Source organism: Colobus angolensis, unplaced genomic scaffold (assembly GCF_000951035.1).
Source record: "Colobus angolensis palliatus isolate OR3802 unplaced genomic scaffold, Cang.pa_1.0 Scaffold11, whole genome shotgun sequence".
Classification (NCBI taxonomy): Eukaryota; Metazoa; Chordata; class Mammalia; order Primates; family Cercopithecidae; genus Colobus; species Colobus angolensis.
The window spans coordinates 299,141-320,770 of NW_012112030.1; the positions used below are offsets into that span (position 1 = coordinate 299,141).

At 43.3% G+C, this 21,630-nt stretch overlaps 1 protein-coding gene across 1 annotated transcript; it reads left to right on the top strand.

Annotated features, from left to right (window-relative positions):
• The first annotated feature begins 525 nt into the window (after positions 1-525).
• Positions 526-9,061, top strand: KCNA1 (potassium channel, voltage gated shaker related subfamily A, member 1). The gene is made up of 2 exons (XM_011951602.1): positions 526-1,291; positions 1,657-9,061. The coding sequence occupies exon 2, from the start codon at positions 2,196-2,198 to the stop codon at positions 3,681-3,683; it is 1,488 nt and encodes a 495-aa protein (XP_011806992.1). The 5' UTR covers positions 526-1,291; positions 1,657-2,195; the 3' UTR covers positions 3,684-9,061.
• Positions 9,062-21,630: the final 12,569 nt, after the last annotated feature.

The following is a 21,630-nucleotide window of genomic DNA, read 5'->3' on the forward strand; positions in this document are numbered from 1 at the left end:
GATTATTCCCAATTAGCACCAAGTTGGCAGACAACCCCACAAACCCACGAAGCCTTCGGTCCCCCACAAGTCACATTCTCTGTATTTCAGAATAATCGGATTGTAAGAAAACTTCAAGTCCCATCGTAGGTTAAAGAGGGACAGGCTCTTAGCACCACCGCCGCCTAGTAAAACTACATGGAACAAACCCAGGGATCCTCAACTGCACAGCTCTGCCTAAAGTCTCCAGCTCTGAGAGTCCAGCCGGCTGGGGGAAGCTGGGAGGGCCCCGCAAAGAGCGAGGGCCTTCTTGGGGGAGGAGCGGAACGGGGCGCAGAGCAGTGCGATCGAAGAGGGTTACTGTGGGACTGCACAAAAGCAAACCCATTGGAGGAGTTTTGCCAGAAACACCACCGCCTGCATTGCGTCGGACCTGACCATTTCCAATGTGAAATTCCCGGGGAAGGTCGCGAGCCGCCAGGGGCCGTGCGTGGGCGGGGCGGTGGGCCACAAGGGAAGTAGAGTTAGTGGTCGGCTTTTCTGGTAGGAGAGGAAAAAGCTGTGCTGGCAAGGGTGGGAACTGAATGACAACCCCGCTCTCTTCCAAACCACCCCCTCATATTTTCCATCCACCTCCTCGCGCCTGCCCTCCCCCGCCCTCCCCAACCCACGCCCGGGTGGGCCAATCGCTGCTCTGTATTCCAGGCGCTTTCTCAGGTTTCTGCTGATCTTGCAGCGCCCAGAAATGGACCGAGCGGACCCGCCGCCGCACGCACCCTGCTCCACTCCAAGCTCCTGAGGGCTCCCGGCGCGCCGCGTAGCCTTGGCGAGGTCCGCGCTGGGGTGCGGAGAGCCAAGGGAACTGGAGAGCCATGTAGATCCAGGCTCTTGCCCGCCCGCCTCCTTCGGGATCGAATCAAGGGCTCCCATAGTGTTAGGAGGGGGCGAGAGTGCTGTTTATCGTCATTTGCCTCTGAGCTTCGGGAGAGGGTGGTATTTTGCTTTTCCGCCCCGCATCCTCCGGAACTCCCTGCACCGGAGAGAGGACGGCGTCTCCAGGTTGCTGGCAACCGGTGAGAATGGGGGTAGGGAACGAACATTTTCGCCGTAGCTCCTCGGTAAAGCGATTGTCCAACTGAGAGGGGCGTCGGACGAGCGGACCAGGGCGGCGAGTTTGCCAGGCGCGTCTCGGATGCTGCTGCTGCGGCGGCCGCCGCGGCTCCCGCCAGGGCACTGCAAAGGCGACCTGCCGCATTCCCACGCGGGCTCTCCGCCGACTCAGCACCGCCCCTGCGCCAAGCCGGCCGGCCAGGTAGGGGGTTCCCCAGCTCGGGGCTGCAGAAGCGGGGGTTGGGGCGACGGGGTGGGGGAGGCCGGCGGTGCGGGGATGCTGCCTGGGACCCGGAGCTTGCCCCGGCGTCTCTCGGCGCTTTTCCGATCTCTAGTTTAACGAAGTTGTAAACAGATCGGCTGTTGGGCATTGGGGAAAGTGGGATGGAAGAGCCCCAAACTTGGATTTCCGGGTGTCTGCGTGTCGTCTGTCCGTGTGTGTGTGAGCCCTAGTAAACGTCCAGTGCTTTCTCGAGCTAGAGGTCTGTGTTCTTCGGTGTCTGTAGGTCCGTCCCATCTGAATGCTTCTGATTTTCTACCCCCGTATCACTTTCTATTTCTCTGCAGCGTCCATCGATCGCCCTGGTGGGAGCTTAGAAGGCGGCAGGCGAAGAGGGGTAGGAGGGGGGAGAGCCGAGGAGAAGCAGAGGGGGTGGCAGGCGTGGGGATCTGCTGAGCCGGCACTGCACCGGGTCCTAGCAAGGCTCTCGGAGGGGAGGGGAGGCCAGGGCGACCCCGGAAGCCATGACCCAGTCCGCTAGAACGGCACTGCGTTAAGGCACCTGGGATCAGGAAGAAATATCTGAACAACAACAACAAAAAGCCAACCAACCCCCAAACCCAAGCCCGACCCTCTGCAAAAAGCGGCACCCGGCCCGCAGGCGAGGGGGATTCCAAATTGAGTAAAAGGCAGGGTGGAGGGGAAGGCAGCGAGAGGCAAAGTCGCAGATCTCCCGACCGGCTCATTTTGAAGCCCCTCCCCCTGGGCGTGAGGGAGACGCGCACTCCGGTGGGGGGGCCGCTTGGGTCCCCCCCACCCCTGGTCCCTGGCTGTTTCCCACCCCGGGCTCTCTCCTGGCCTCCCACCCCCGCGCCCGGCTTTCACCATGACGGTGATGTCTGGGGAGAACGTGGACGAGGCTTCGGCCGCCCCGGGCCACCCCCAGGATGGCAGCTACCCCCGGCAGACCGACCACGACGACCACGAGTGCTGCGAGCGCGTGGTGATCAACATCTCCGGGCTGCGCTTCGAAACGCAGCTCAAGACCCTGGCGCAGTTCCCCAACACGCTGCTGGGCAACCCTAAGAAACGCATGCGCTACTTCGACCCCCTGAGGAACGAGTACTTCTTTGACCGCAACCGGCCCAGCTTCGACGCCATCCTCTACTACTACCAGTCGGGGGGCCGCCTGCGGAGGCCGGTCAACGTGCCCCTGGACATGTTCTCCGAGGAGATCAAGTTTTACGAGTTGGGCGAGGAGGCCATGGAGAAGTTCCGGGAGGACGAAGGCTTCATCAAGGAGGAGGAGCGTCCTCTCCCCGAGAAGGAGTACCAGCGCCAGGTGTGGCTGCTCTTCGAGTACCCCGAGAGCTCGGGGCCCGCCAGGGTCATTGCCATCGTCTCCGTCATGGTCATCCTCATCTCCATCGTCATCTTTTGCCTGGAGACGCTCCCCGAGCTGAAGGATGACAAGGACTTCACGGGCACCGTCCACCGCATCGACAACACCACGGTCATCTACAATTCCAACATCTTCACGGACCCCTTCTTCATCGTGGAAACGCTGTGTATCATCTGGTTCTCCTTCGAGCTGGTGGTGCGTTTCTTCGCCTGCCCCAGCAAGACGGACTTCTTCAAAAACATCATGAACTTCATCGACATTGTGGCCATCATTCCTTATTTCATCACCCTGGGCACCGAGATAGCTGAGCAGGAAGGAAACCAGAAGGGCGAGCAGGCCACCTCGCTGGCCATCCTCAGGGTCATCCGCTTGGTAAGGGTTTTTAGAATCTTCAAGCTCTCCCGCCACTCTAAGGGCCTCCAGATCCTGGGCCAGACCCTCAAAGCTAGTATGAGAGAGCTAGGGCTGCTCATCTTTTTCCTCTTCATCGGGGTCATCCTGTTTTCTAGTGCAGTGTACTTTGCCGAGGCGGAAGAAGCTGAGTCGCACTTCTCCAGTATCCCCGATGCTTTCTGGTGGGCGGTGGTGTCCATGACCACTGTAGGATACGGTGACATGTACCCTGTGACAATTGGAGGCAAGATCGTGGGCTCCTTGTGTGCCATCGCTGGTGTGCTGACAATTGCCCTGCCCGTACCTGTCATTGTGTCCAATTTCAACTATTTCTACCACCGAGAAACTGAGGGGGAAGAGCAGGCTCAGTTGCTCCACGTCAGTTCCCCTAACTTAGCCTCTGACAGTGACCTCAGTCGCCGCAGTTCCTCTACTATGAGCAAGTCTGAGTACATGGAGATCGAAGAGGATATGAATAATAGCATAGCCCATTATAGACAGGTCAATATCAGAACTGGCAATTGCACCACAGCTAACCAAAACTGCGTTAATAAGAGCAAGCTACTGACCGATGTTTAAAAAACAAAAGCAAGCAAACAAAAAAGCCCCACTTAGCAGCTCAAAAGACTTAAAAAACAAAACAGAAAACCTGGTGACTCTTGTCACGCTTTGTAGATACTTTACTAAGTAGACTTCGAATGCTCTGTTTAACTGTCAATGCATTGTTGCATTGAGGATTTTGGGGGTGGTGAACCAGAAGCTTTCAAGATCCATGACAAAATAAACTATTTTCCTTTTATTAAAAAATGGGAAAAGAGAGAGTATTTTCTAAAACTGGCTTAAAAAGATTAGTCCATGAACTAGTGTAGGTAAAATAATAATCATATGCTTCCCCAAACTGAAACATTTTTAATGCTTTGGTTTCTTTAACTTTTTTAAAAACTCAAAACAAGATGATCGCTTAGAAATATAAAATTAAAATTTGCATGGGACTCCAGTAAAAAACCTCTGCAAACTGCATAGCACATTGAAGACAGTGCATCAGATGTATTATATGTAACATGATAGACCAGCCAAAATGGACAATGAATAGATATTTTTATTTCGATCAACTGAACTGCATATTACAAGGTGAAAAAAGAAAACTCCAATTACTTAAGACTGGTTCACAAAGCACCTTATAAATTGGATACTGTCCTGATCTGTAAGGATTTCCTCCTGAGCCCATTCTCTTTCTAATCCAGATTGTTCTCTAAGAAAAAGATAACTGAATTAAATTAATTGATTCATCTGCAGTGCTGCTAAATTTTCTCAACTGCAGATGAGCCAAATACAGGTCTTTTCTCACCAGGCCTGCACTCCGACCCCTGGCTTTCAGAACTGGATGTAAAACCTTAGCCTCCTTATTGCAAGAGAGCACAAATGAAGTTAAATGTAAGCATGTTTGAATCTGATACAATTTATTTTATAATCGCATGCTGAGAAGTTAGCCCAGACAATAGGGGATAAGCTTAAGTTGAAATCGATTCTTCTAAAAATAGATCCTTTTTCATTTGCATTCACCAAAAGTGCACTCCTCCATTTATTAACTATTTTATTAGTAAATAAAGTACTGTATTTAAGTGCATATGTTAGTCAGATGGGAACAGTAACTTTTTGGAGCTCAAAGCATGTTCTCTTATTCAGCATTATGGCCTATTTGACTAAGATGTACCTTGAATTAATTAATGCATGATTTCAGTAATAAAAATTTAAAAAGTAATAAAAATTACAAGTCTGTGGGATGAAAGGCCCAATAGAAATTATGGGGGGTGGGGGTGGGGGCACTCAGTCAATTTTCCTGCCTTTGCTCAGGGAAATACCAGGTTTTTGTGCAGGTATAGGCGGAGAGAGGACCAATATGCCCATCCCTTAAAGGGAAGCCATGTGAAAAACTAAATAAGTCATCAAGGTATATATAGCAACACCTAAGAACAAGTATTCTTTCTAGCTGAAGACAAACACAAGCAACACAAACAAACAAACAAACAAAAAAAGGTGCAATACTGCATGTTTTTTGGTGCATTCTTAGGATGTAAATGAAAATGTTTCTCTATTGTATGCATCCAAAGCAGAGCTGATTTTTTTTTTCTTTGCAGTCATTATTTGAAGTCTGTAGAGACTTCAGCCCTCCCCTTGAGGCTCCCTGAAGAAACTAAACCAATTGATTTAATAGTTGCTTAGTGCCTTTATCCTGTACCCACAGTGAACTGCAGAAAGTGCCTCCTTAACACAGCTGAGAAGTTAGGTAACAAAAGTGGGGAAGGGTTGGGGCACAGACCTTTTGCTTTTCCTTTTTCCATTCTCGCTCTCTCATTTCACCACTGTGAGAAGACCACACCACCCTAAACCCTGGAGAGGAGAGTCCCAGGAGGGTGCTGTCTCTCTGGGCATCTACTAACATTGGTCCCTTTGACAGCCTGACGCTGGATGTGAACTGAGACCCATCTTTGAAGTGGATGTGAACTGTGAACTTGTTTTTTCCTCTTCTCCACCAGAAGCCAAGATAAACTTTTTGGGAATTTGTTTCCTATCGGGGGCCACTTTGGACACACAAGGCTTCCTCAGGTCCAGGGTAGTGCTCCTGGCACCTTTCCTTATTCTTTCTCTGTTAGTAACAGCACTTTGCAAATCTCTCTGATGGTCCAATCTTTTCAGGCATTGTTGTGGATGTGGGAACACCCAGTTCATAATAACCTTTCCTAGGCCTTCCCTCCCAGTCTACCCCTTTCAGATATTTCCTGTGACGCTCCTATGACCTTCCCACCTGGCAGTCACTTCACAGGCTGAACATCTAACTTCTGCTGCCCCAGTCACTCAGCCCAGAGAATGGTGGGGACCCTGTTCCTGGCTGGAAGACAGCCACGGAGCACAGGCCTCTGGAGCTTGGCAGCTGTCCACCCGTGGAGAGGTACTCACAGCCTTTTTAAGGACCCCGAGGTGGGGAATCTTCATTCTGCGCTTAGCATGTGGCTGCCTGTTACCTGACATTCTGGCCCAGCTTCTTCTGAAAATCTGTTCTGTTTCTCCCACCCCCTTTCCCCCATCCTGTCCTAGAACTAGCAGTGAGGCAATCACCCTGGAAACTCGAGTTACACCCATTCTGGCTAACTCGATTAAAAGAAAGAACATGGATATCTTTTTTTCCTATGTGACTTCTGTGAATCTGTGAGATGAACACAACACACACTGTGGAAGATGTGGGGCCAAGAACTGCACAGCATTCGACTACAGGGCATTAAACCCTCCCATGTGATGTCTCCTTCTCGTCTGAACCTTAACTCATTCTGGTGATTCCTTTCCTACTTGCTTAAAAATCCCCAATTAGGAAAAAAATGCCAACCTCCTCCCAGTCCTGGGGATATCTTGATCTTTCATTTCAACGTTGAGGTCTAGTGCACACAGAACTTGAAACACCGCACTCTGTCAACAGCAATAATCCACTCAGTACTGTGGGATGGATGGGTTAATGGATGAGAAAATGGCACCAAGACTGACTTTGGGTACTTGGTATACTTACCATGGTTACACCCTGGAGTGGTTGATTCTTCTGCATGTGATATAGAAAAAAGTGCTGCATGCGGTGAACCTGTCAGCCTGGGACTGGGGATGAGTTGTTGTTATGAGTTTGGGGTGCTGTGAGGAAAATGAATGCTACTTAGCTCATCTGTAGCTCACTGCAATGAATTCAGTAAGAATGGAGTACAGGGATTATCTGTGTAGCATAGGCATGCGATGTTTGACCAAGCTCTTATCCCTTGCACTGTAATGTGTTGAAATGTCTTTGTAGACCTGAAGGTGCACTTAACAAAACTGCCTATTAAGGGATGACTATTTTTTTATTTACTTATTCTTATTTATTTTAGCAGGCTTTTTACCTTTTCTTCCCCTTCCTGGGCATGGAGCTCTAACAGCTCATGTCCTGACTATGTGTTTTCTCCAGGAGAAGACTGTTGATGTGCTGATAGCCATAACTCCTCTCTTCCAGTCTCTTGGGGCCCTAGTTCAATAGGGTGGCATTGGAAGGGTTGGTCACAGCAGGGCTGTTAGCCATCCCAGAATCTCTGAAGTGGTTAACTCACCTGAAGTGATCTGAATCAGAGAGACCAAAGACCTTCATTTCCTCTGTCCTCAGATTTCTAGAAGACAAATTCTAGCCAGGAAAACTTTCTGTTTTTGCATCTCCCTTTTCCCACTTGTGCACAACTCCCCTTGCTCTCCCTGGAGACGTGAGTTCTGATTTTCAGTTATATCAGTTCACTGGGAGTGTGTTTGTGGGTGAGCCTTGCAAAATCAGATACACCAAGAGCAAGTCCTCCCGGATTCTGGCCAGTGGGCAGTCATTTCCCTGAAATGGAATTGTAGGGCAGGTTTAGATTCCACCATGGTGGACCTGAAGCACAGGTGGTGTCACAGTCTTGATTCGCTTGAGAATTAAAAACATACATGTAAATGGTAAATGAGGAATACATATTTTTTTTTAAGTAGAAATGTGGTTGAGCCTATAAAGGGCCTTCTTCACATTATGTAGAGTTACACATTTTTCAGATGAGTTGCCATCTAAAAGTCAATAAAAATAGTTTCCTAGCCCTCTCATTCAATATAGGAGACCTCAAAACACATGCTTTTTAAAAATTTTACATTTTAATTCTTAGTTTGGTAGATTGGATTGAAAGAGAGGAGAAAGAACATTAGCAGAAGGCACTTTCCCATTTTCTTCCAGGAATGACTTATTCCTGGGGTGGTGAGAATTGGTGGGTGGTAACCATCCATAGTATAAAATTGTTAGAAAGAATATAAACTGCCAAACAAGCATGTTATCTTCAGGCTTTTCCAAGCAAGAATGGAGTCTTTTGATGTTTATGTTCATTTTAAGAAGACAAACAAACTAAAATTTTAAGACCAGACGCAACCCAAGTTGAATTGTGATCTCAGGAGGTGACCTCTCATCCACCATGTGGCATATTACTACTTGTATTTATATCATGGAATTTCAGGGTATATGTGAACATGTCTAGTATGACTCAGGTAAACCTTAAAAGAATGTATGTTACTTACCATTTTTGTAAAGAAGCAAACAGGAGCTGAATTGTTAACCAAAACTGTTCCATTACCTTGGGTCACTGTGCAAACTAATTCAGGGTATAGATGTAAAGTTTAGAAGCCTTGGGATTAAATGCCAGCCTCTTTGCTCAGGCAAAATGACCCTGGGCTTTCTTGGGAAGTCCAGCATGTATGTAAGGGGTGAGGCCCTGCTGACCTCAGGGCTATTAGCTTTAAGGAGATTAACCCTAGTCACAGTGATTTTCATTTAGGAGCTAACTAGGAGTTTACTTTTTATGATGTGAAACTTCAAAGAGTATAGAAAACTTTTGTACCACAATCAAAGAAGAAGAAGAAATGGTGTATGGAAATAAAGCAAAACAAAACAAGAAATCTCTTGTAAAATATTCCAGGTCAAACTTGTCTCATCTCCAAACCTTGCAGAAGCACCTTTCTTCTCTTCAGTGCACTGTTTTGGGACTGTTTATGCATCAGATGTAAGTAGACAATATGGACTCCATGTGACATGCCTCTAATAGTAAAGATAAAGTATTACTGAGGTTAAAAATAAAAATTGACTAGTATTAACTGAAAGTGCACCATCAGGACAACAAACCATTTAAGCTGAAAAAGCGCTATTTTATTCCTTCAGTTTGCCAGTTGCTTCACCTTGAGTTAAGGACATGTCTCATCTTCACCTACTGTGCATTTTCCCTTCTCTAACTATGTAATATGTCAGGTCAAGGACATTGAATGTTATGAATTGAGAACCTAATTGATGCGCATAGTTTTCATCTATGCAATTTTACTTGCTTCTGTCACTTTATGATCTGTTCATATTTGGCATCAATTAAAGATAATTTTTAAGGATCTTATCAAGGAATATCTTGACTGGTTTTTTGTCTCTTGTTTAACTGGTCTTTTGGGGGCCCTTTTCTTCCACCTTCTTCTGTGGGGTCTCTTTAAATAGTGGGATGAATACAAGATCAGATCATGAAATAGCCTTGTTTCCTTTGGCCCACATGGTCTGTTTCTGCTGTCCGAGGACATGCCCTGGGGTTATGTTTTGAGGATAAATTCAGTTTGGTCTCAGGTAAGATCCCAAGCGAAGACCATTGGAATTTGGCCTGTGGAAGTTAGAGTGGAAGGAGGATCAAGTTTTTAAAATAAAACAAGAAATGAGGCTCAGGGGAGCAAAGTAATTGGTTACATTCACTTAAGTTGTTTTGATTTGAAACTATTTTTTATGCACAGCCTGAGAAGCTTTGCAGGAAAGATAACTGCGTGTGTGTGTGTGTGTGTGTGTGTGTGTGTGTGTGTATAGAGAGAGAGACACAACTGTGTGTGTGTGTGTTTGTGTGTAACAGTGTTGTGGTCTGGGATCAACTGACTGGATAGTTGCAGTGCGGTGTTAGGAGTGATTTTGATGTGGAAAAACAACGTGGTTCCTATCTATTCTTTACATAGGCTTTTTCCATGTAGTTCTACATGTGGTTCACATTTCTTTCTTCCTGTTTTTTTTTTTTTTTTTTAAATGACTCGTTGGTGCATTTTCTTTTGAATCTTCCTAAGATTTAGATCTTCTCTTTTCCTCCTTGTGAATATCACATTTTCTACACATTCTTTTGTGTCAGAGCAAACAGGCGCAGGTGCTCTTGACAGGGGTCTGTTACATGCTAAATGCACTGGGTGGCTGGTGCATCATCGTAGAATAGTATTGCACTGTGATAGGTTCATGTTACAAGATTTGCAGATGAATCTTTCTTTTGCTGTAGAAGTTGCCACTGAAAGTAGACTACAAAGCTGGGCAGGCTGACCATTGTTTTTCTGTTGCGGTCAGGAAACATGCCAGGCTAAGCTCTGACAGAGAAGGTAAGAGACAGCCCAAGACACACCAACAGCAGTGGATGTTTCTCAAAGCTCAGCCTTAGAATGGTCTTTTTGAAGCAGAAACAGATAGAACTAGGTAGCTGCTAGGAATAGGGCTGTAACTGGAAGCTTTGTTATTTACAAAGCTTTAAAAAGAAGTCAGGTCAGTTTAAAGGGGGGAGAACAGAGAGCAGATGTGATCTGAAGTCAGCTACTCTGCCACTGGGTGGGAAGCTGCCTGCCGCAGTCAGTCCTGATTTCTGGATTCTGACCAGGTTTGAGTGTGGAGGGAGGGCCAGCCCTAAGGCTGATGGCAAAGTACTGAGTGGATAAGACACAGCATGGCAGGTAGTATACCTGGAAAGCAGCTCTTTGAACCAGTTTGAAAACAGACAATTTGCGACATCTTATTTAATTAATTAAATCTAAGATACCATTACTTGTAAGATGCAGTGTTATCTGACATATTTGTAAGAAAGAGAGAACACTGACAATTATGACCTGCCATTGCATTGATTCATCCCAATTTTACAGATGTAAAAAGGTAAAAAGAGGAACTTCGAATTGATACGCTATACTGATTCTAGTATTTCCCTCCCCCGCTTTTATTTCTTGGTGTGATTAAATGTTTGAATTCCGATCCCTTAAATTTGGCAGTTTTGTGCAGATGTGAACCCTGAATAGAACCGTCAGATCTTATTTTAACTATATTTTTATCCCTCAGTATTTTTCTTGGCCCTGTCCCTGGCTTAGGCTTTGTGCTAGGCGTTGGAGGTGTGTTAGTTGACAGAGCAATGTACTCTACAGATCCTCTACCCAGCAAAGGACTTAGACTTAATTGTGATCTATGGAATGAGGCTGGTCTTGTGTTACTCCCTCTCGCGCCCTAGAAAAGCACTCCCTCTATCATCAGATGTTCAGAATCGTCAGCGGCCCTTTGCTTTTAAAGTTCAGAGCAGCTGGGCACATTCACTCCCAGGAAGGTGCTAACAGCAACACTTCCAGTCTGGATAGCTATCTTTGCAGTTTTCAAACCGTTTCCACGTTAGTTATATTGCTTTATCCTACTTGGTGAATTAGGTTGGGCTGATATTGCTGTCTTCATTTTATAGGCACAGGGATCTGCCCCCAAGATTGCTGGGCAGATGAAGCAGGCCTGGGTTTATTGATGATTCTTTGGGCCAGTGTCTGGCACACAGTAAGGGCTCTGAATGTTTATTGAACTGATCAAATGTTGGAAAGTATAATGTCACATGGTAAAAACAAACCAATGGATTTTGTGTAGGTATTTAGCCTTTTTAAGCCTTTAAATTGCCCTTTTTTTTGAGATGGAATCTCACTCTGTTGCCCAGGCTGCAGTGCAGTGGTGCGATCTTGGCTCACTGCAACCTCTGCCTCCCAGGTTCAAGTGATTCTCCTGCCTTAGCCTCCCAAGCAGCTGGGGTTACAGGCGCATGCCACCACACCCTGCTAAATTTTTGTGTTTTTCTAGAGGCAAGGTTTCACCATGTTTACCAGTCTGGTCTTGAACTCCTGGCCTCAAGCAATCTGCCCACCTCGACCTCTTGCAGTGCTGGGATTAGAGGCGTGAGCCACCGTGCCTAGCCTAAATTGCTTATGTCTAAAATACAACTATAATAGCTCATAAGGTTGTGTGGATTAAATGAGATCATATAGGTCCACATGTTTGGCCAATTCTAATGAGTTTTATCAATGTGAGATATTAATAGATATTTTGTTAATTACAAGGACAAAGGAAAGAGCAGGAGGAGGCCACTGCGTCATTCCTCTCTAGAGGGGGAGCCACATTTTAAAGGAAGACTCCAGGGAGATCAGGTGCCTAATTCAAAGGATGTCTTGTATGATGGCAGATCTGAAGACTTGGGGCTGAGTTTTTTTCAGTAGGAACTTCAGTTCATCTTGCACATAGTGCCAGGCATACAGCAGCCTCCCAGGACCCTCAGCCACTATGTCCAGTCTTGTTCCTCCCTTGCCCGGTGGAATTAAATACTATTTCACATCTTCAGACCCCCAATGGGAAGGTTAAGCTGTGCCATGCAATACGCTGAGGAACAAGAAGGGATCTTCAACAATTACATTACTTCTGATCACCTCATTTCTCCTATGTGCAAAATGTTGTCTGATTTGATATTTTTTCTTCCACCTGTGAATATTGAAAAATCAAGCAAGATGCTTAGGAAGGGTTCTCATATGCTTGTCTGAGAGTCATTTTATAAACATAAACATTTATTATAAACTGTCCTTGCTAAAAGTAAAACAATGCTCACAAGCATATATGAGTCAATATAGTCTTTTCTTGAACAACACATACTACACAGATGCTTATAAACATTTATAATTGTAATATCTCTGCAGTGGTCTAGCTCTTTCTTCTTAAAACTGACTGGATTTAAACAGCAGTCAACTTTTGCCTGCATTTCTTTAGGAACTTCATTGGAATTAAAGTAAGGAGTTAGAATCAATCTGTTAGAATCTTGGGTTCACAAAACATTTCTCTAGAGGATGATATTCAGGGGCTAGATTGAATTCTTTAAATCGTAATCATTTTTTAAAATAGATTTTATGCAGTATGTTCATGTGTGCTAACATATTCTCCTGTCTCAAGTGTTGAGCGTTAAATACACTGTAGGAAGGTTTCCAGATAAACTAATTCCAGTTGAAATTTATTTTTTTCAGAATTGAAATCAGAGGATATCAATGAGTAGGGACTAAGTTTAGAATAACTACGTTTTTGGGCTCAAGGCCAAATTCAACTTTTGTTAAAAATGCTTATTCCTCAGTATAATGAATTAAGAGTGTTTGGAAATCCCAAATGCTTTAATTATCTCTATAGTGATGGCACTTTCTTTGTTTGCATTCCACTCAATATCATTATTTCACTGCTTCAGAAAGGAAGTAATTTTGTTTTATGTGAGTTGCAAAGGGAATCTTTCTGAGACGAAGATTCACTGTACATTGTATTCCTCTTTAATTAACAGGCAAAACATTTTTTAATATTAAGGAGAAAGTTGTGCATGTGTCAGCCTTAAAAGATGGAATGCTCACCTCAGTTTTTGAAAGATCAAAGGATATTAGCTTATTGTTAAAGGAAGTTTCTAGTGAAGATGGAATAGCTGTCTTAGGTTTACACAGGGTGAAGATCACTTTTTTGGCATTTACAGAATAATCCTCACCCCTAATGGATAAAAACGAGTACTCAAAACATAATTTAATCATGGTGTTGGTGATTCAAGAAAGAAAATTATTTAACTTTATCCCATACAAAGTAATTAGTGTGCTGGAAGAAGAGTGTTTGCCCACTGCGAGAATTTCCATGTAGTGCATTAGAACAGAATGTTTTAAGCCAAAGACATCCACCAGATATAAAACAAGGGCAAAAGAAAGTTGCTTAGCATGTGAGAGTCAAATCCTTTGTTTTAGTTATAATGCCCAAGAATTTGCAGCAAGAGTATGAAGGGTAAAATGAGGTTGATGACGATTACCTGACCGAAGGTGGTTAAGTTTGGCCAGGGCAACTTTCCAGTCTCCGGTTTTCAGATAGATGATTAGGAAGCGGACTGGTATTGGGAAGATTTGACATCCTTCTTACCTTTTGAGCAATGTGCAGTATATCAAGTCACTCAATACGTACCCAAGGCTAAAATGGTGACTAAAACAATGACTCATCAGTTAATGTTATTTAATGTTAAGTGATGGACTCTGATGCTGTTTTTAAAAAGCCACGTAAATCATCCCACGTGTCAATTTTGTGTGCTCAATGGTTAGCCAAATATGACAGAAATGGTTATTGGACTCTGGACTAAATGATCCAGGAATTTTACTGGTATTCAGTAGTGTAGACCCTTAGTTATCACAGATTTTGTAGACATAGTCTTGCAGAGAAGAAGAGGAATACATTAGATGACTTTAAGATGTGATCTTGTGTAGCCTTAAAATTCTAGTGTTTGATACTAAAGGGCAACATTTCATTAGTCCCAAAGCTACATACTGACCTAAGTGGAAAATGATTAAAGATGATTGTTAAAAAACAGAGTCTTATAATGGCTATACAATAAGGATGATTGTTTTTCATTTAAGTACATTTTCTTTATACTTGATGAATATATTAGGCAAAATCTTTACCATTCACATAAATTATACAATCACTCTGTGAATGAAAATTCTGAACTTCTTGGCCTGTTACAGCAATTCCCAACTTCTCTGGTTGGGCTGACATTCAACTTTTATTATATTGAGTTCAGTTCCCCAATTCAGAAAACATAGTAATTGAGATTCTCAACAAAAACCTTTGTTCTTGGTGTCCTCTTCTTTGGGGAGGAATCTTTATTATGGGTCACTTTGATAGAGTTTGTTGTTTTCATCAAAATAGTTCATTATTAATTGAATTCCCTCTCAAAACCTGCAGCCTGAACATTTCCAGAGAATATATTTCTTCTTCATTCTGCTTAAGACTGATTGGTGCATTCTCCACATATATCCCTGCTTTCTTCAGAGATCAGAGGTTGGTAGTTAAGTTTGCTAAAAAATGGTTTGGTAGATCATCTGGGATTTGATTTGTTAGAGCATCATCTTTTGGACTGATGAGTGTAGACATTCTAATATTTCTTGAGAGTCTTAAAAGTTGTTTTATTGTCACTTTAGTGAAAGTGGGAAAAGGGAACTTGGCACTTAACTTGAAGATCAAGAAATGGGACTCTTTAAATAAGTGTTGATAGAGAAGTCTCTGAAATTTGAATTACAGTTCAGATGTATTTCATCTCTTGCATAGGCTTTAAACACCCATACATCACTTAGATGGGGTCCCTGATACTTGTGTCTCCTGGAAAATACCCATTCCCATCCCTTGTTCATGCATACATGGGTGCACATTATCATACACACACAACCACATGCATGCACACACACCTATACACCTGTCCATGAACCTGTTGGTATCATCCTTGCTATAGGGCAGGTATGTGTTAGCCCCAATGAGACAGCACTTTCAGCTGATACTAAAGATTTGTCAGTTGAACACATTGGCTCATGCCTGTAATCCCAGCGCTTTGGGAGGCCAAGACGGGTGAATCTCTTGAGCCCAGGTGGTGTTTGAGACCAGCCTGGGAAACATGGCAAAACCCCATCTCTACGAAAAAATACAAAATTTACGTGGGTGTATTGATGCGTGCACGTAGTCTTGGCTGCTTGGGAGGCTGAGGTGGGAGGATCAACTGAACCTGGAAGATGGAGGCTGCAGTGAGCTGTGATAGCACCACTGTACTCCAGCCTGGGCAACAGAGTGAGACCCCACCTCAGGAAAAAAAAAAAGGTTTGTCACCACTCCCTTATAATTAAGCAGAACAAATTTTCATAAAGAGATCGTGATAAAATTTTCCATTTGGTAATTAGAGAAATTGCCATTCAAATGAAGGAAAAAGCAAAACCAAAGAGCAGAAGCTGAAGATCCCAGGATATTTTCCTTTGGGCCCATGGTGCACATCACAGTAAATGTGGTGAGGGGCACTCTGATTCTTTCCTGCCTGGTCTATGCTCCATCTGCTCCCCGGACAGCTCAAGTGCACAAAGACAATGGGCCTGGAGCGACAAGATGTATGTGAAGCTCTGACACAGCTGGAGATGTGGCCATCTCTGAATACTGGTCTATTCCTGCCTGGGCCATTGCCTTCTACTTTGTTAAATTCAAAAAGTGTGTATTTTCTGTCCTATGGACTGCTGAGAAAGTGACATTTCTAAGTGGAACACTAGGCTTTAAAATTTTAAGCTTTAATTTATCACCTTAAATTTGCAGAATTTGGGTTTGTGAACCAATTTCATGTCTCTTTACTACCCCAAGACTTTGTTTGCTGGTTTATAAATATATGTGATAACAAGAATATCTGTCTCAGCAATGCTATTTGGCTGAATTACTAATGCTACACTATTTTGATTCTTTTTGAAGAAAAGTGCTTTTCCCCTACAAATCCCAGTGACACTCTTCAAATCTGGATTCGTGTAAGACTTGTCATAAATGAATAAAAATGTAAGTGATATAATATGCTAAAGGCATGCCGTTTTAGTATTATTTAAATTCATGCCTCAGTAAGCTTAGGCCTTCTGGCTTTATTTAAATTCTAACACTGCAGAACACAGGAAAGGTATACATTTGTCTACCCCATGTACAAATATCACATAAGTTAATGGCGTCTTAGTTAAAGAGGAAACAAGTGTTTCTTTCATATTTTTTACAATTCATGAAGAGCTTTCTCATACATCATCCTATTTGACCATCACACTATACTCTTGAGGTGGTGGGTAAGTTATATGTATTTCTTTCTGCATGAAAATTGAGTTCCCTGGGAAACAGACTAGGAGATGAAGATTACGTGCAGGAAGATTATTAGGGAGTGCTCTTGGTATGATACTTGAGGGGAGAAAGGAAATGCTGACCAGAAGGAGAAGCAGAGCTGCAATGCAGTCAACACAGAGGCCAAGTCCTCCCGGAGGGAGCTCTGCAGAAGCCGGCATGGCCCTTCAGAGTTGTCCTTAGTTGGCACATGGAGGTGAGGACTTCACACTTCTCTCATTGACCTGTCTATGGGTGCAGCTGCCCTGGGAAGGAACATGACCTTGGACAAGGTAACTCTGTTGTCAGAGGCAATTCCCCAAGAAAGCCGATGGCTGAAGGTACTTCTAGCAGCTGGGGGATAAGTTCTCCAGTAGTGAAGGGGATCAGGGTATGACATCAGAGCACTGACTATGGCAGTATAATACACTTGTTTGTGTAAACAAACAAGGAAAAATCATGCAAGGGATCATCAGTTTCCAATAATCAAGGGTGGACTGTAGGTTATAAATTGACTTGTTAAATGGACAAAGTGCTGTGCAGCCCCTGGAGATGACCCTTTCTAATGCATACCAGAAGGCAGCCTCCAGACTAGCCTGAGCTCTCTCGTATGGATCAAGTTCAATTATTAATCAGAAGTGATGGGTGATGCTGGCTAATGCTGCCTAATGGCACAGACTGGGTAATTGTGCTCTTCTGTAATGCGTGTTCAGAACACAGGTTTGAATGGAACTGATACAGCCTGCTCCTCCCTTGTCCGGGCCCCTCAGTGGTATAATGCTTTGAGGTCCCAGTGAAATGCACCAAACCACACCTGTGACTTAATGCATCTGTATAACATTAGCACTTCCTCTTAATGTGTCATATGGATGATAAAGAAGTGCCTGGAAGGGAGCTGGTGGGAAGGGGGCTTTTAAAAGCAAACCCTCGGCCCGTGTGGTATTATCACCATGCCCCTAAGTGTTTTTGTGGCCAGTTTAGAAGTACTCGGCATGGAATTAATACACCTGGATCTTCTTTAAGAGAGTTAACTTGGCTTTCGGTCCAGAAATGACAGAGCTATTTAGATTTTTCATCTGAAAACAGATCTCAGGGGAACTAATTGTTTGGGCAGCTTTGCACTTGGATCTGAAAAAACGTGTGTGCTATGTGATTACTGGTAATTGCTCTATTACTCTGTGCCTTCAAACTGTTAGCAAGGACTTTGCATTTTGCTAAAATGTCCAACTTGTTTCACCAGAAACAGAGTAGATTTGAAACTATTCGGAAAATAAATATGGTTCCCCAAACTTCTGCCATTGTGTAGTATTAAATCACAGTTGTGTTGGAAATCTAGAATTCATATTTTAAATCCTGAATCTTAGCATTTTAATGCTTGAACTTTAGAATAAGACACCAACTTCTTTTAGTTTAGGTATCAAATCATAGATGCTCACGGACTCCTGCAGTTTACAAATGAACCATTTAAGGAGTAAAATCGGATATTTTAGCCATATTTATGGCAAGCCATTTTCAGAGGTGTCGAAGACCCTATGATATTTGGATATTGCCAGAATGACTGAGGCCCTGAGACTACCAGAAGCCTGCAGATCTCTGAACAAAGCAAGAGAGAAGATGGGGGAGCCTCCACCTCAAAGGTTTGGCTCTCTGACCTCCACACTGGAAATACTGTCGGTGTGTGTGTTGCTTGGCAGAACCTTTACTTTCTTACTTACCTTTCTTTCTGACTTTTCATTAAATTTTTCCAACCACCAGCAAAAAATAGCTAGTTATGACCTTATTTCCAAATCAGGCTCTTCTAGAAAAGTGACCTGTTGGGGAGAGCTGAGTTGGAACAGAAAAGTCCATTTCTTTCTGGCACTCTGGCAACGTCATAGCAGTTATCTCATTCTTCCTAGAAAAATGAGCAAGTCTCCCCAGATGAATTCCCCTCTCTCTGCAGAGCTGGACAACAGGACCAGAAGGTCTCTAAACAAATGAGATCATTAATACTGAAGTGCCCTCTGCTGAAGGAAGGCATCATTTCTATGACGTGAACTGAATAGACACACAGAACTGACAGAGTCACTTTTGCAAGTGAAAATATGTGGTCCTACCTAAGACTCTACTGATTGACTCTGAGAAATTTGCAGGGGACAGGGTGTGGTGGCACAAGCCTGTAATTCCAGCGCTTTGGGAGGCAGACACGGGTGGATTGCTTGAGCCCAGGTATTTGAGACCCACCTGGGCAACATAACGCAACCCAGTCTCTACTAAAAATACAAAAATTACCTGGCTGTAGTGGTGTACACCTGTAGTCCCAGCTACTTGGGAGGCTGAGGAGGGAGGATTGATTGGACCTGGGAGGTCAAGACTGCAATGAGCCAAGATTGTGCCACTGCACTCCAGCCTGAGTGACAGAATGAGACCCTGACTCAAAAAAAAAAAAAAAAAAAAAAAAAGAAATTTGCAGGGGTGTGAAGTTCTGAGTTACTTGCCCTCTTGCTGAATTTAACTGTGATGAATGCCACGTGTATACATGCATGTAAGTAGCCTTTAGAATCACAGTCCACGTCATTTTCCTTCAAGCGAAGTGTACCAATGACTGTTGGCAGCACACCCGATCCTGGCCTTTGTCACTACCAAGCCGTCCTCTTCAAATTTGACTATCTCAGACAGCGCAGCTTCTATTTAAACAGAATTTTCATTCATCCACATTTAAAGGTGGAACAATAGAAGACTATTACCGTTCTTTGGGTCTCAGGTCACAGAAAAACTGGAATCTTGAACACAAGCTGCCAAGTAACATCCCGAATATTACAGAAGATCTAGGAATCAGCTGGAATTTCATTATCTTTTGTTGGGAAATAGCGGGTAATGGTATGAGATATGGTTGATGTTACAGGTTAGAACTTATGTTGGTCAAGGCAGTCTGGTGAGCACAAACGCCAGTCCAGGGCTGTAATAGACAGAAAAATCTAGACAATATGCAAGACCAGAAATATTTTTAGTTACTATGAAATGAATAATTCTTGGCTGCCAACTCCTTAAGAGAGAGGATTAAGGAAATATATCCTTGCCTTAGAAATTTTCTCTCTGGGTCTTTGCAATCGCCAGGCAGTGGCAGCCTTGGGGCCTGTAGTAACATCTTGGGCAATATTTTGGTGAGAGTATTCGTAACTCAGTGGCGGCCTCACAAAGGTGCTCACTGTAACGTAGAAGGGTTTTTGAGGGATTTTTTAAAACTCACTCAGAAGCAAAATCTGAACTCAGAAACTCCCCATTTATTAAGTTGCTATGTTCAAGTGTCCTGTAGTTTTCGTAGCTGATCTTTTGTGTGTGTGTGCATGTGTGTGAAGTGTTAAGAGACAACTCCTATTTCCATCGTAGCACTGAGATCTTTACATCGAGAGAAGCTAAAATTGTTATTTGGACCTTGCCTGTAAACCAATGACAACAAGATCTGACACTAACAACGACTTGGATACGTGTCATAGAGTCATAGAATCTCAGAGTTGACCTGAACCTTAAAAGTAATCTCTGTCTTTCACCTGTTTTGTATTTGAACCACCGTAATGCTGTCCTTGCCAGGTTCCCATCTTTTCTGGGTGTGTTACTCAAAGAACTTGACAGTTACTTGTTTACAAATCCAGCTTTTTATTATTATATTGATGTATCATAAACTTGATTTTTTAGATGAGGAAGGGCAGAACAATAGAAAATGTCTAACTGCCGAAGGTCATAAAGCCAAATGCTAAAAGAGATAAAAGTCAGGAATCCCGATTCTCCAACTGGGATTTAGTTTATGTGGTCTCACAATGATATGAAAATAAGTGATCTGATGCAAACTTAGAAAGATGGTGCAAATAGTAATTAATGTATTTTATTCGTGTGCCCATGTTAAGTCAGCCTGTCTTGACACAATGCTTATTAGTGCGATGTCAGGAACATTCATTTAAGTCAAATCTAAAATGCATTTGTTTTTGCAGACAGAAATGTTTGAAATTTGTAAAAGCCCATTAAAAAATAAATTTGTTGAGGTCTTCCTACTGCAAGTTTGTACATGATTGTGTATTTTACCTGTGTTGTAATATTAAATGTTGAATTTTTTTTTAGCATATCAGACATCATTTTACCAGCCTAAGCATTTGCACTTAAAATAAATAAAATCAGGCTTTGGTTAAATAAAAATTTTAGCAGAAATAGAAGATTGACCCACTTTTTTGGGTGTCATTATTCTCTGCTTTAAAAATATTAATGCTTCCCTATTATATAGAGGATAAAGCTCAATCTCCTTAGCATGGCAAAGAAGGACCCTACAAATCTAACCCAGGAAAACTACCCCTATGGCAGGGATACACTTCCTTCTTGCTCTCTGAAGTAGGTAGCACTCGAGTAATTTTCATTGCACAATATCATCTTCTGCAACTTCACTTTGTGCATCCTGTATTTATTTCAAACTCACAGAACCAGCCAGCATTTCTAAACGTTATAGTAACGTCCTATGTATTGTTACTACATCTTTGCATGCATTGACCTTTGTCGGACCTTGTTTTGCCCTCCCACTTTTATTCTTACTGGATCCATAAAGACCCAGCTCAGACATCACCACCACTGTATCCTACAATGATTTGAAAAATACGTTTGAATGTGAATTCTTATTTGTCTCTGTCACCGCCACTACCCTGAATTCCACCAGAGTAGGACTTATATTTGGCACATGGTAGGTGTTCAGTGAGTCCTGAATGAAGAAAGAATATTTTGCTATGTTGGATGCGGTGGGGAGGACCCAAGGAAATTTTTGCAAGCAGGTAGGAATTTTAAGTGCTTATAATATATTATTTATACAACAGCTTTCTTCAAGGAGCTTAATGTTCTAAAGTCTTTAGCTTTATTTTATCCTTCCAGATTTACCATTTGACTTTTGCAAATAAGGTAAATAGTTCTCCATCTGTTATTCCTGTGGGCAGGAAACAGATTTCTCTCCTTCACGCTACTCGTAGAGGTCTTCCTAGTAAATTTCATGCCTTTATATACTAAATTAAAAATTACATAATGGGATGAATAACTACACTTCTTTAAGTATTCCTGGGAAAGGGAGACATTTCTGGAAGACAGGAAGACCTTTCTGGAAAAGATAATGAAATAAGCCCAGAAAAGGAGGAGAATCTTCAAAAATGACTTTAAATTCAATGGCAGATCTGATACTAGAAACTAGAAGTCCCAGCAGGGTTGAAATATTCTCTCTCAGAC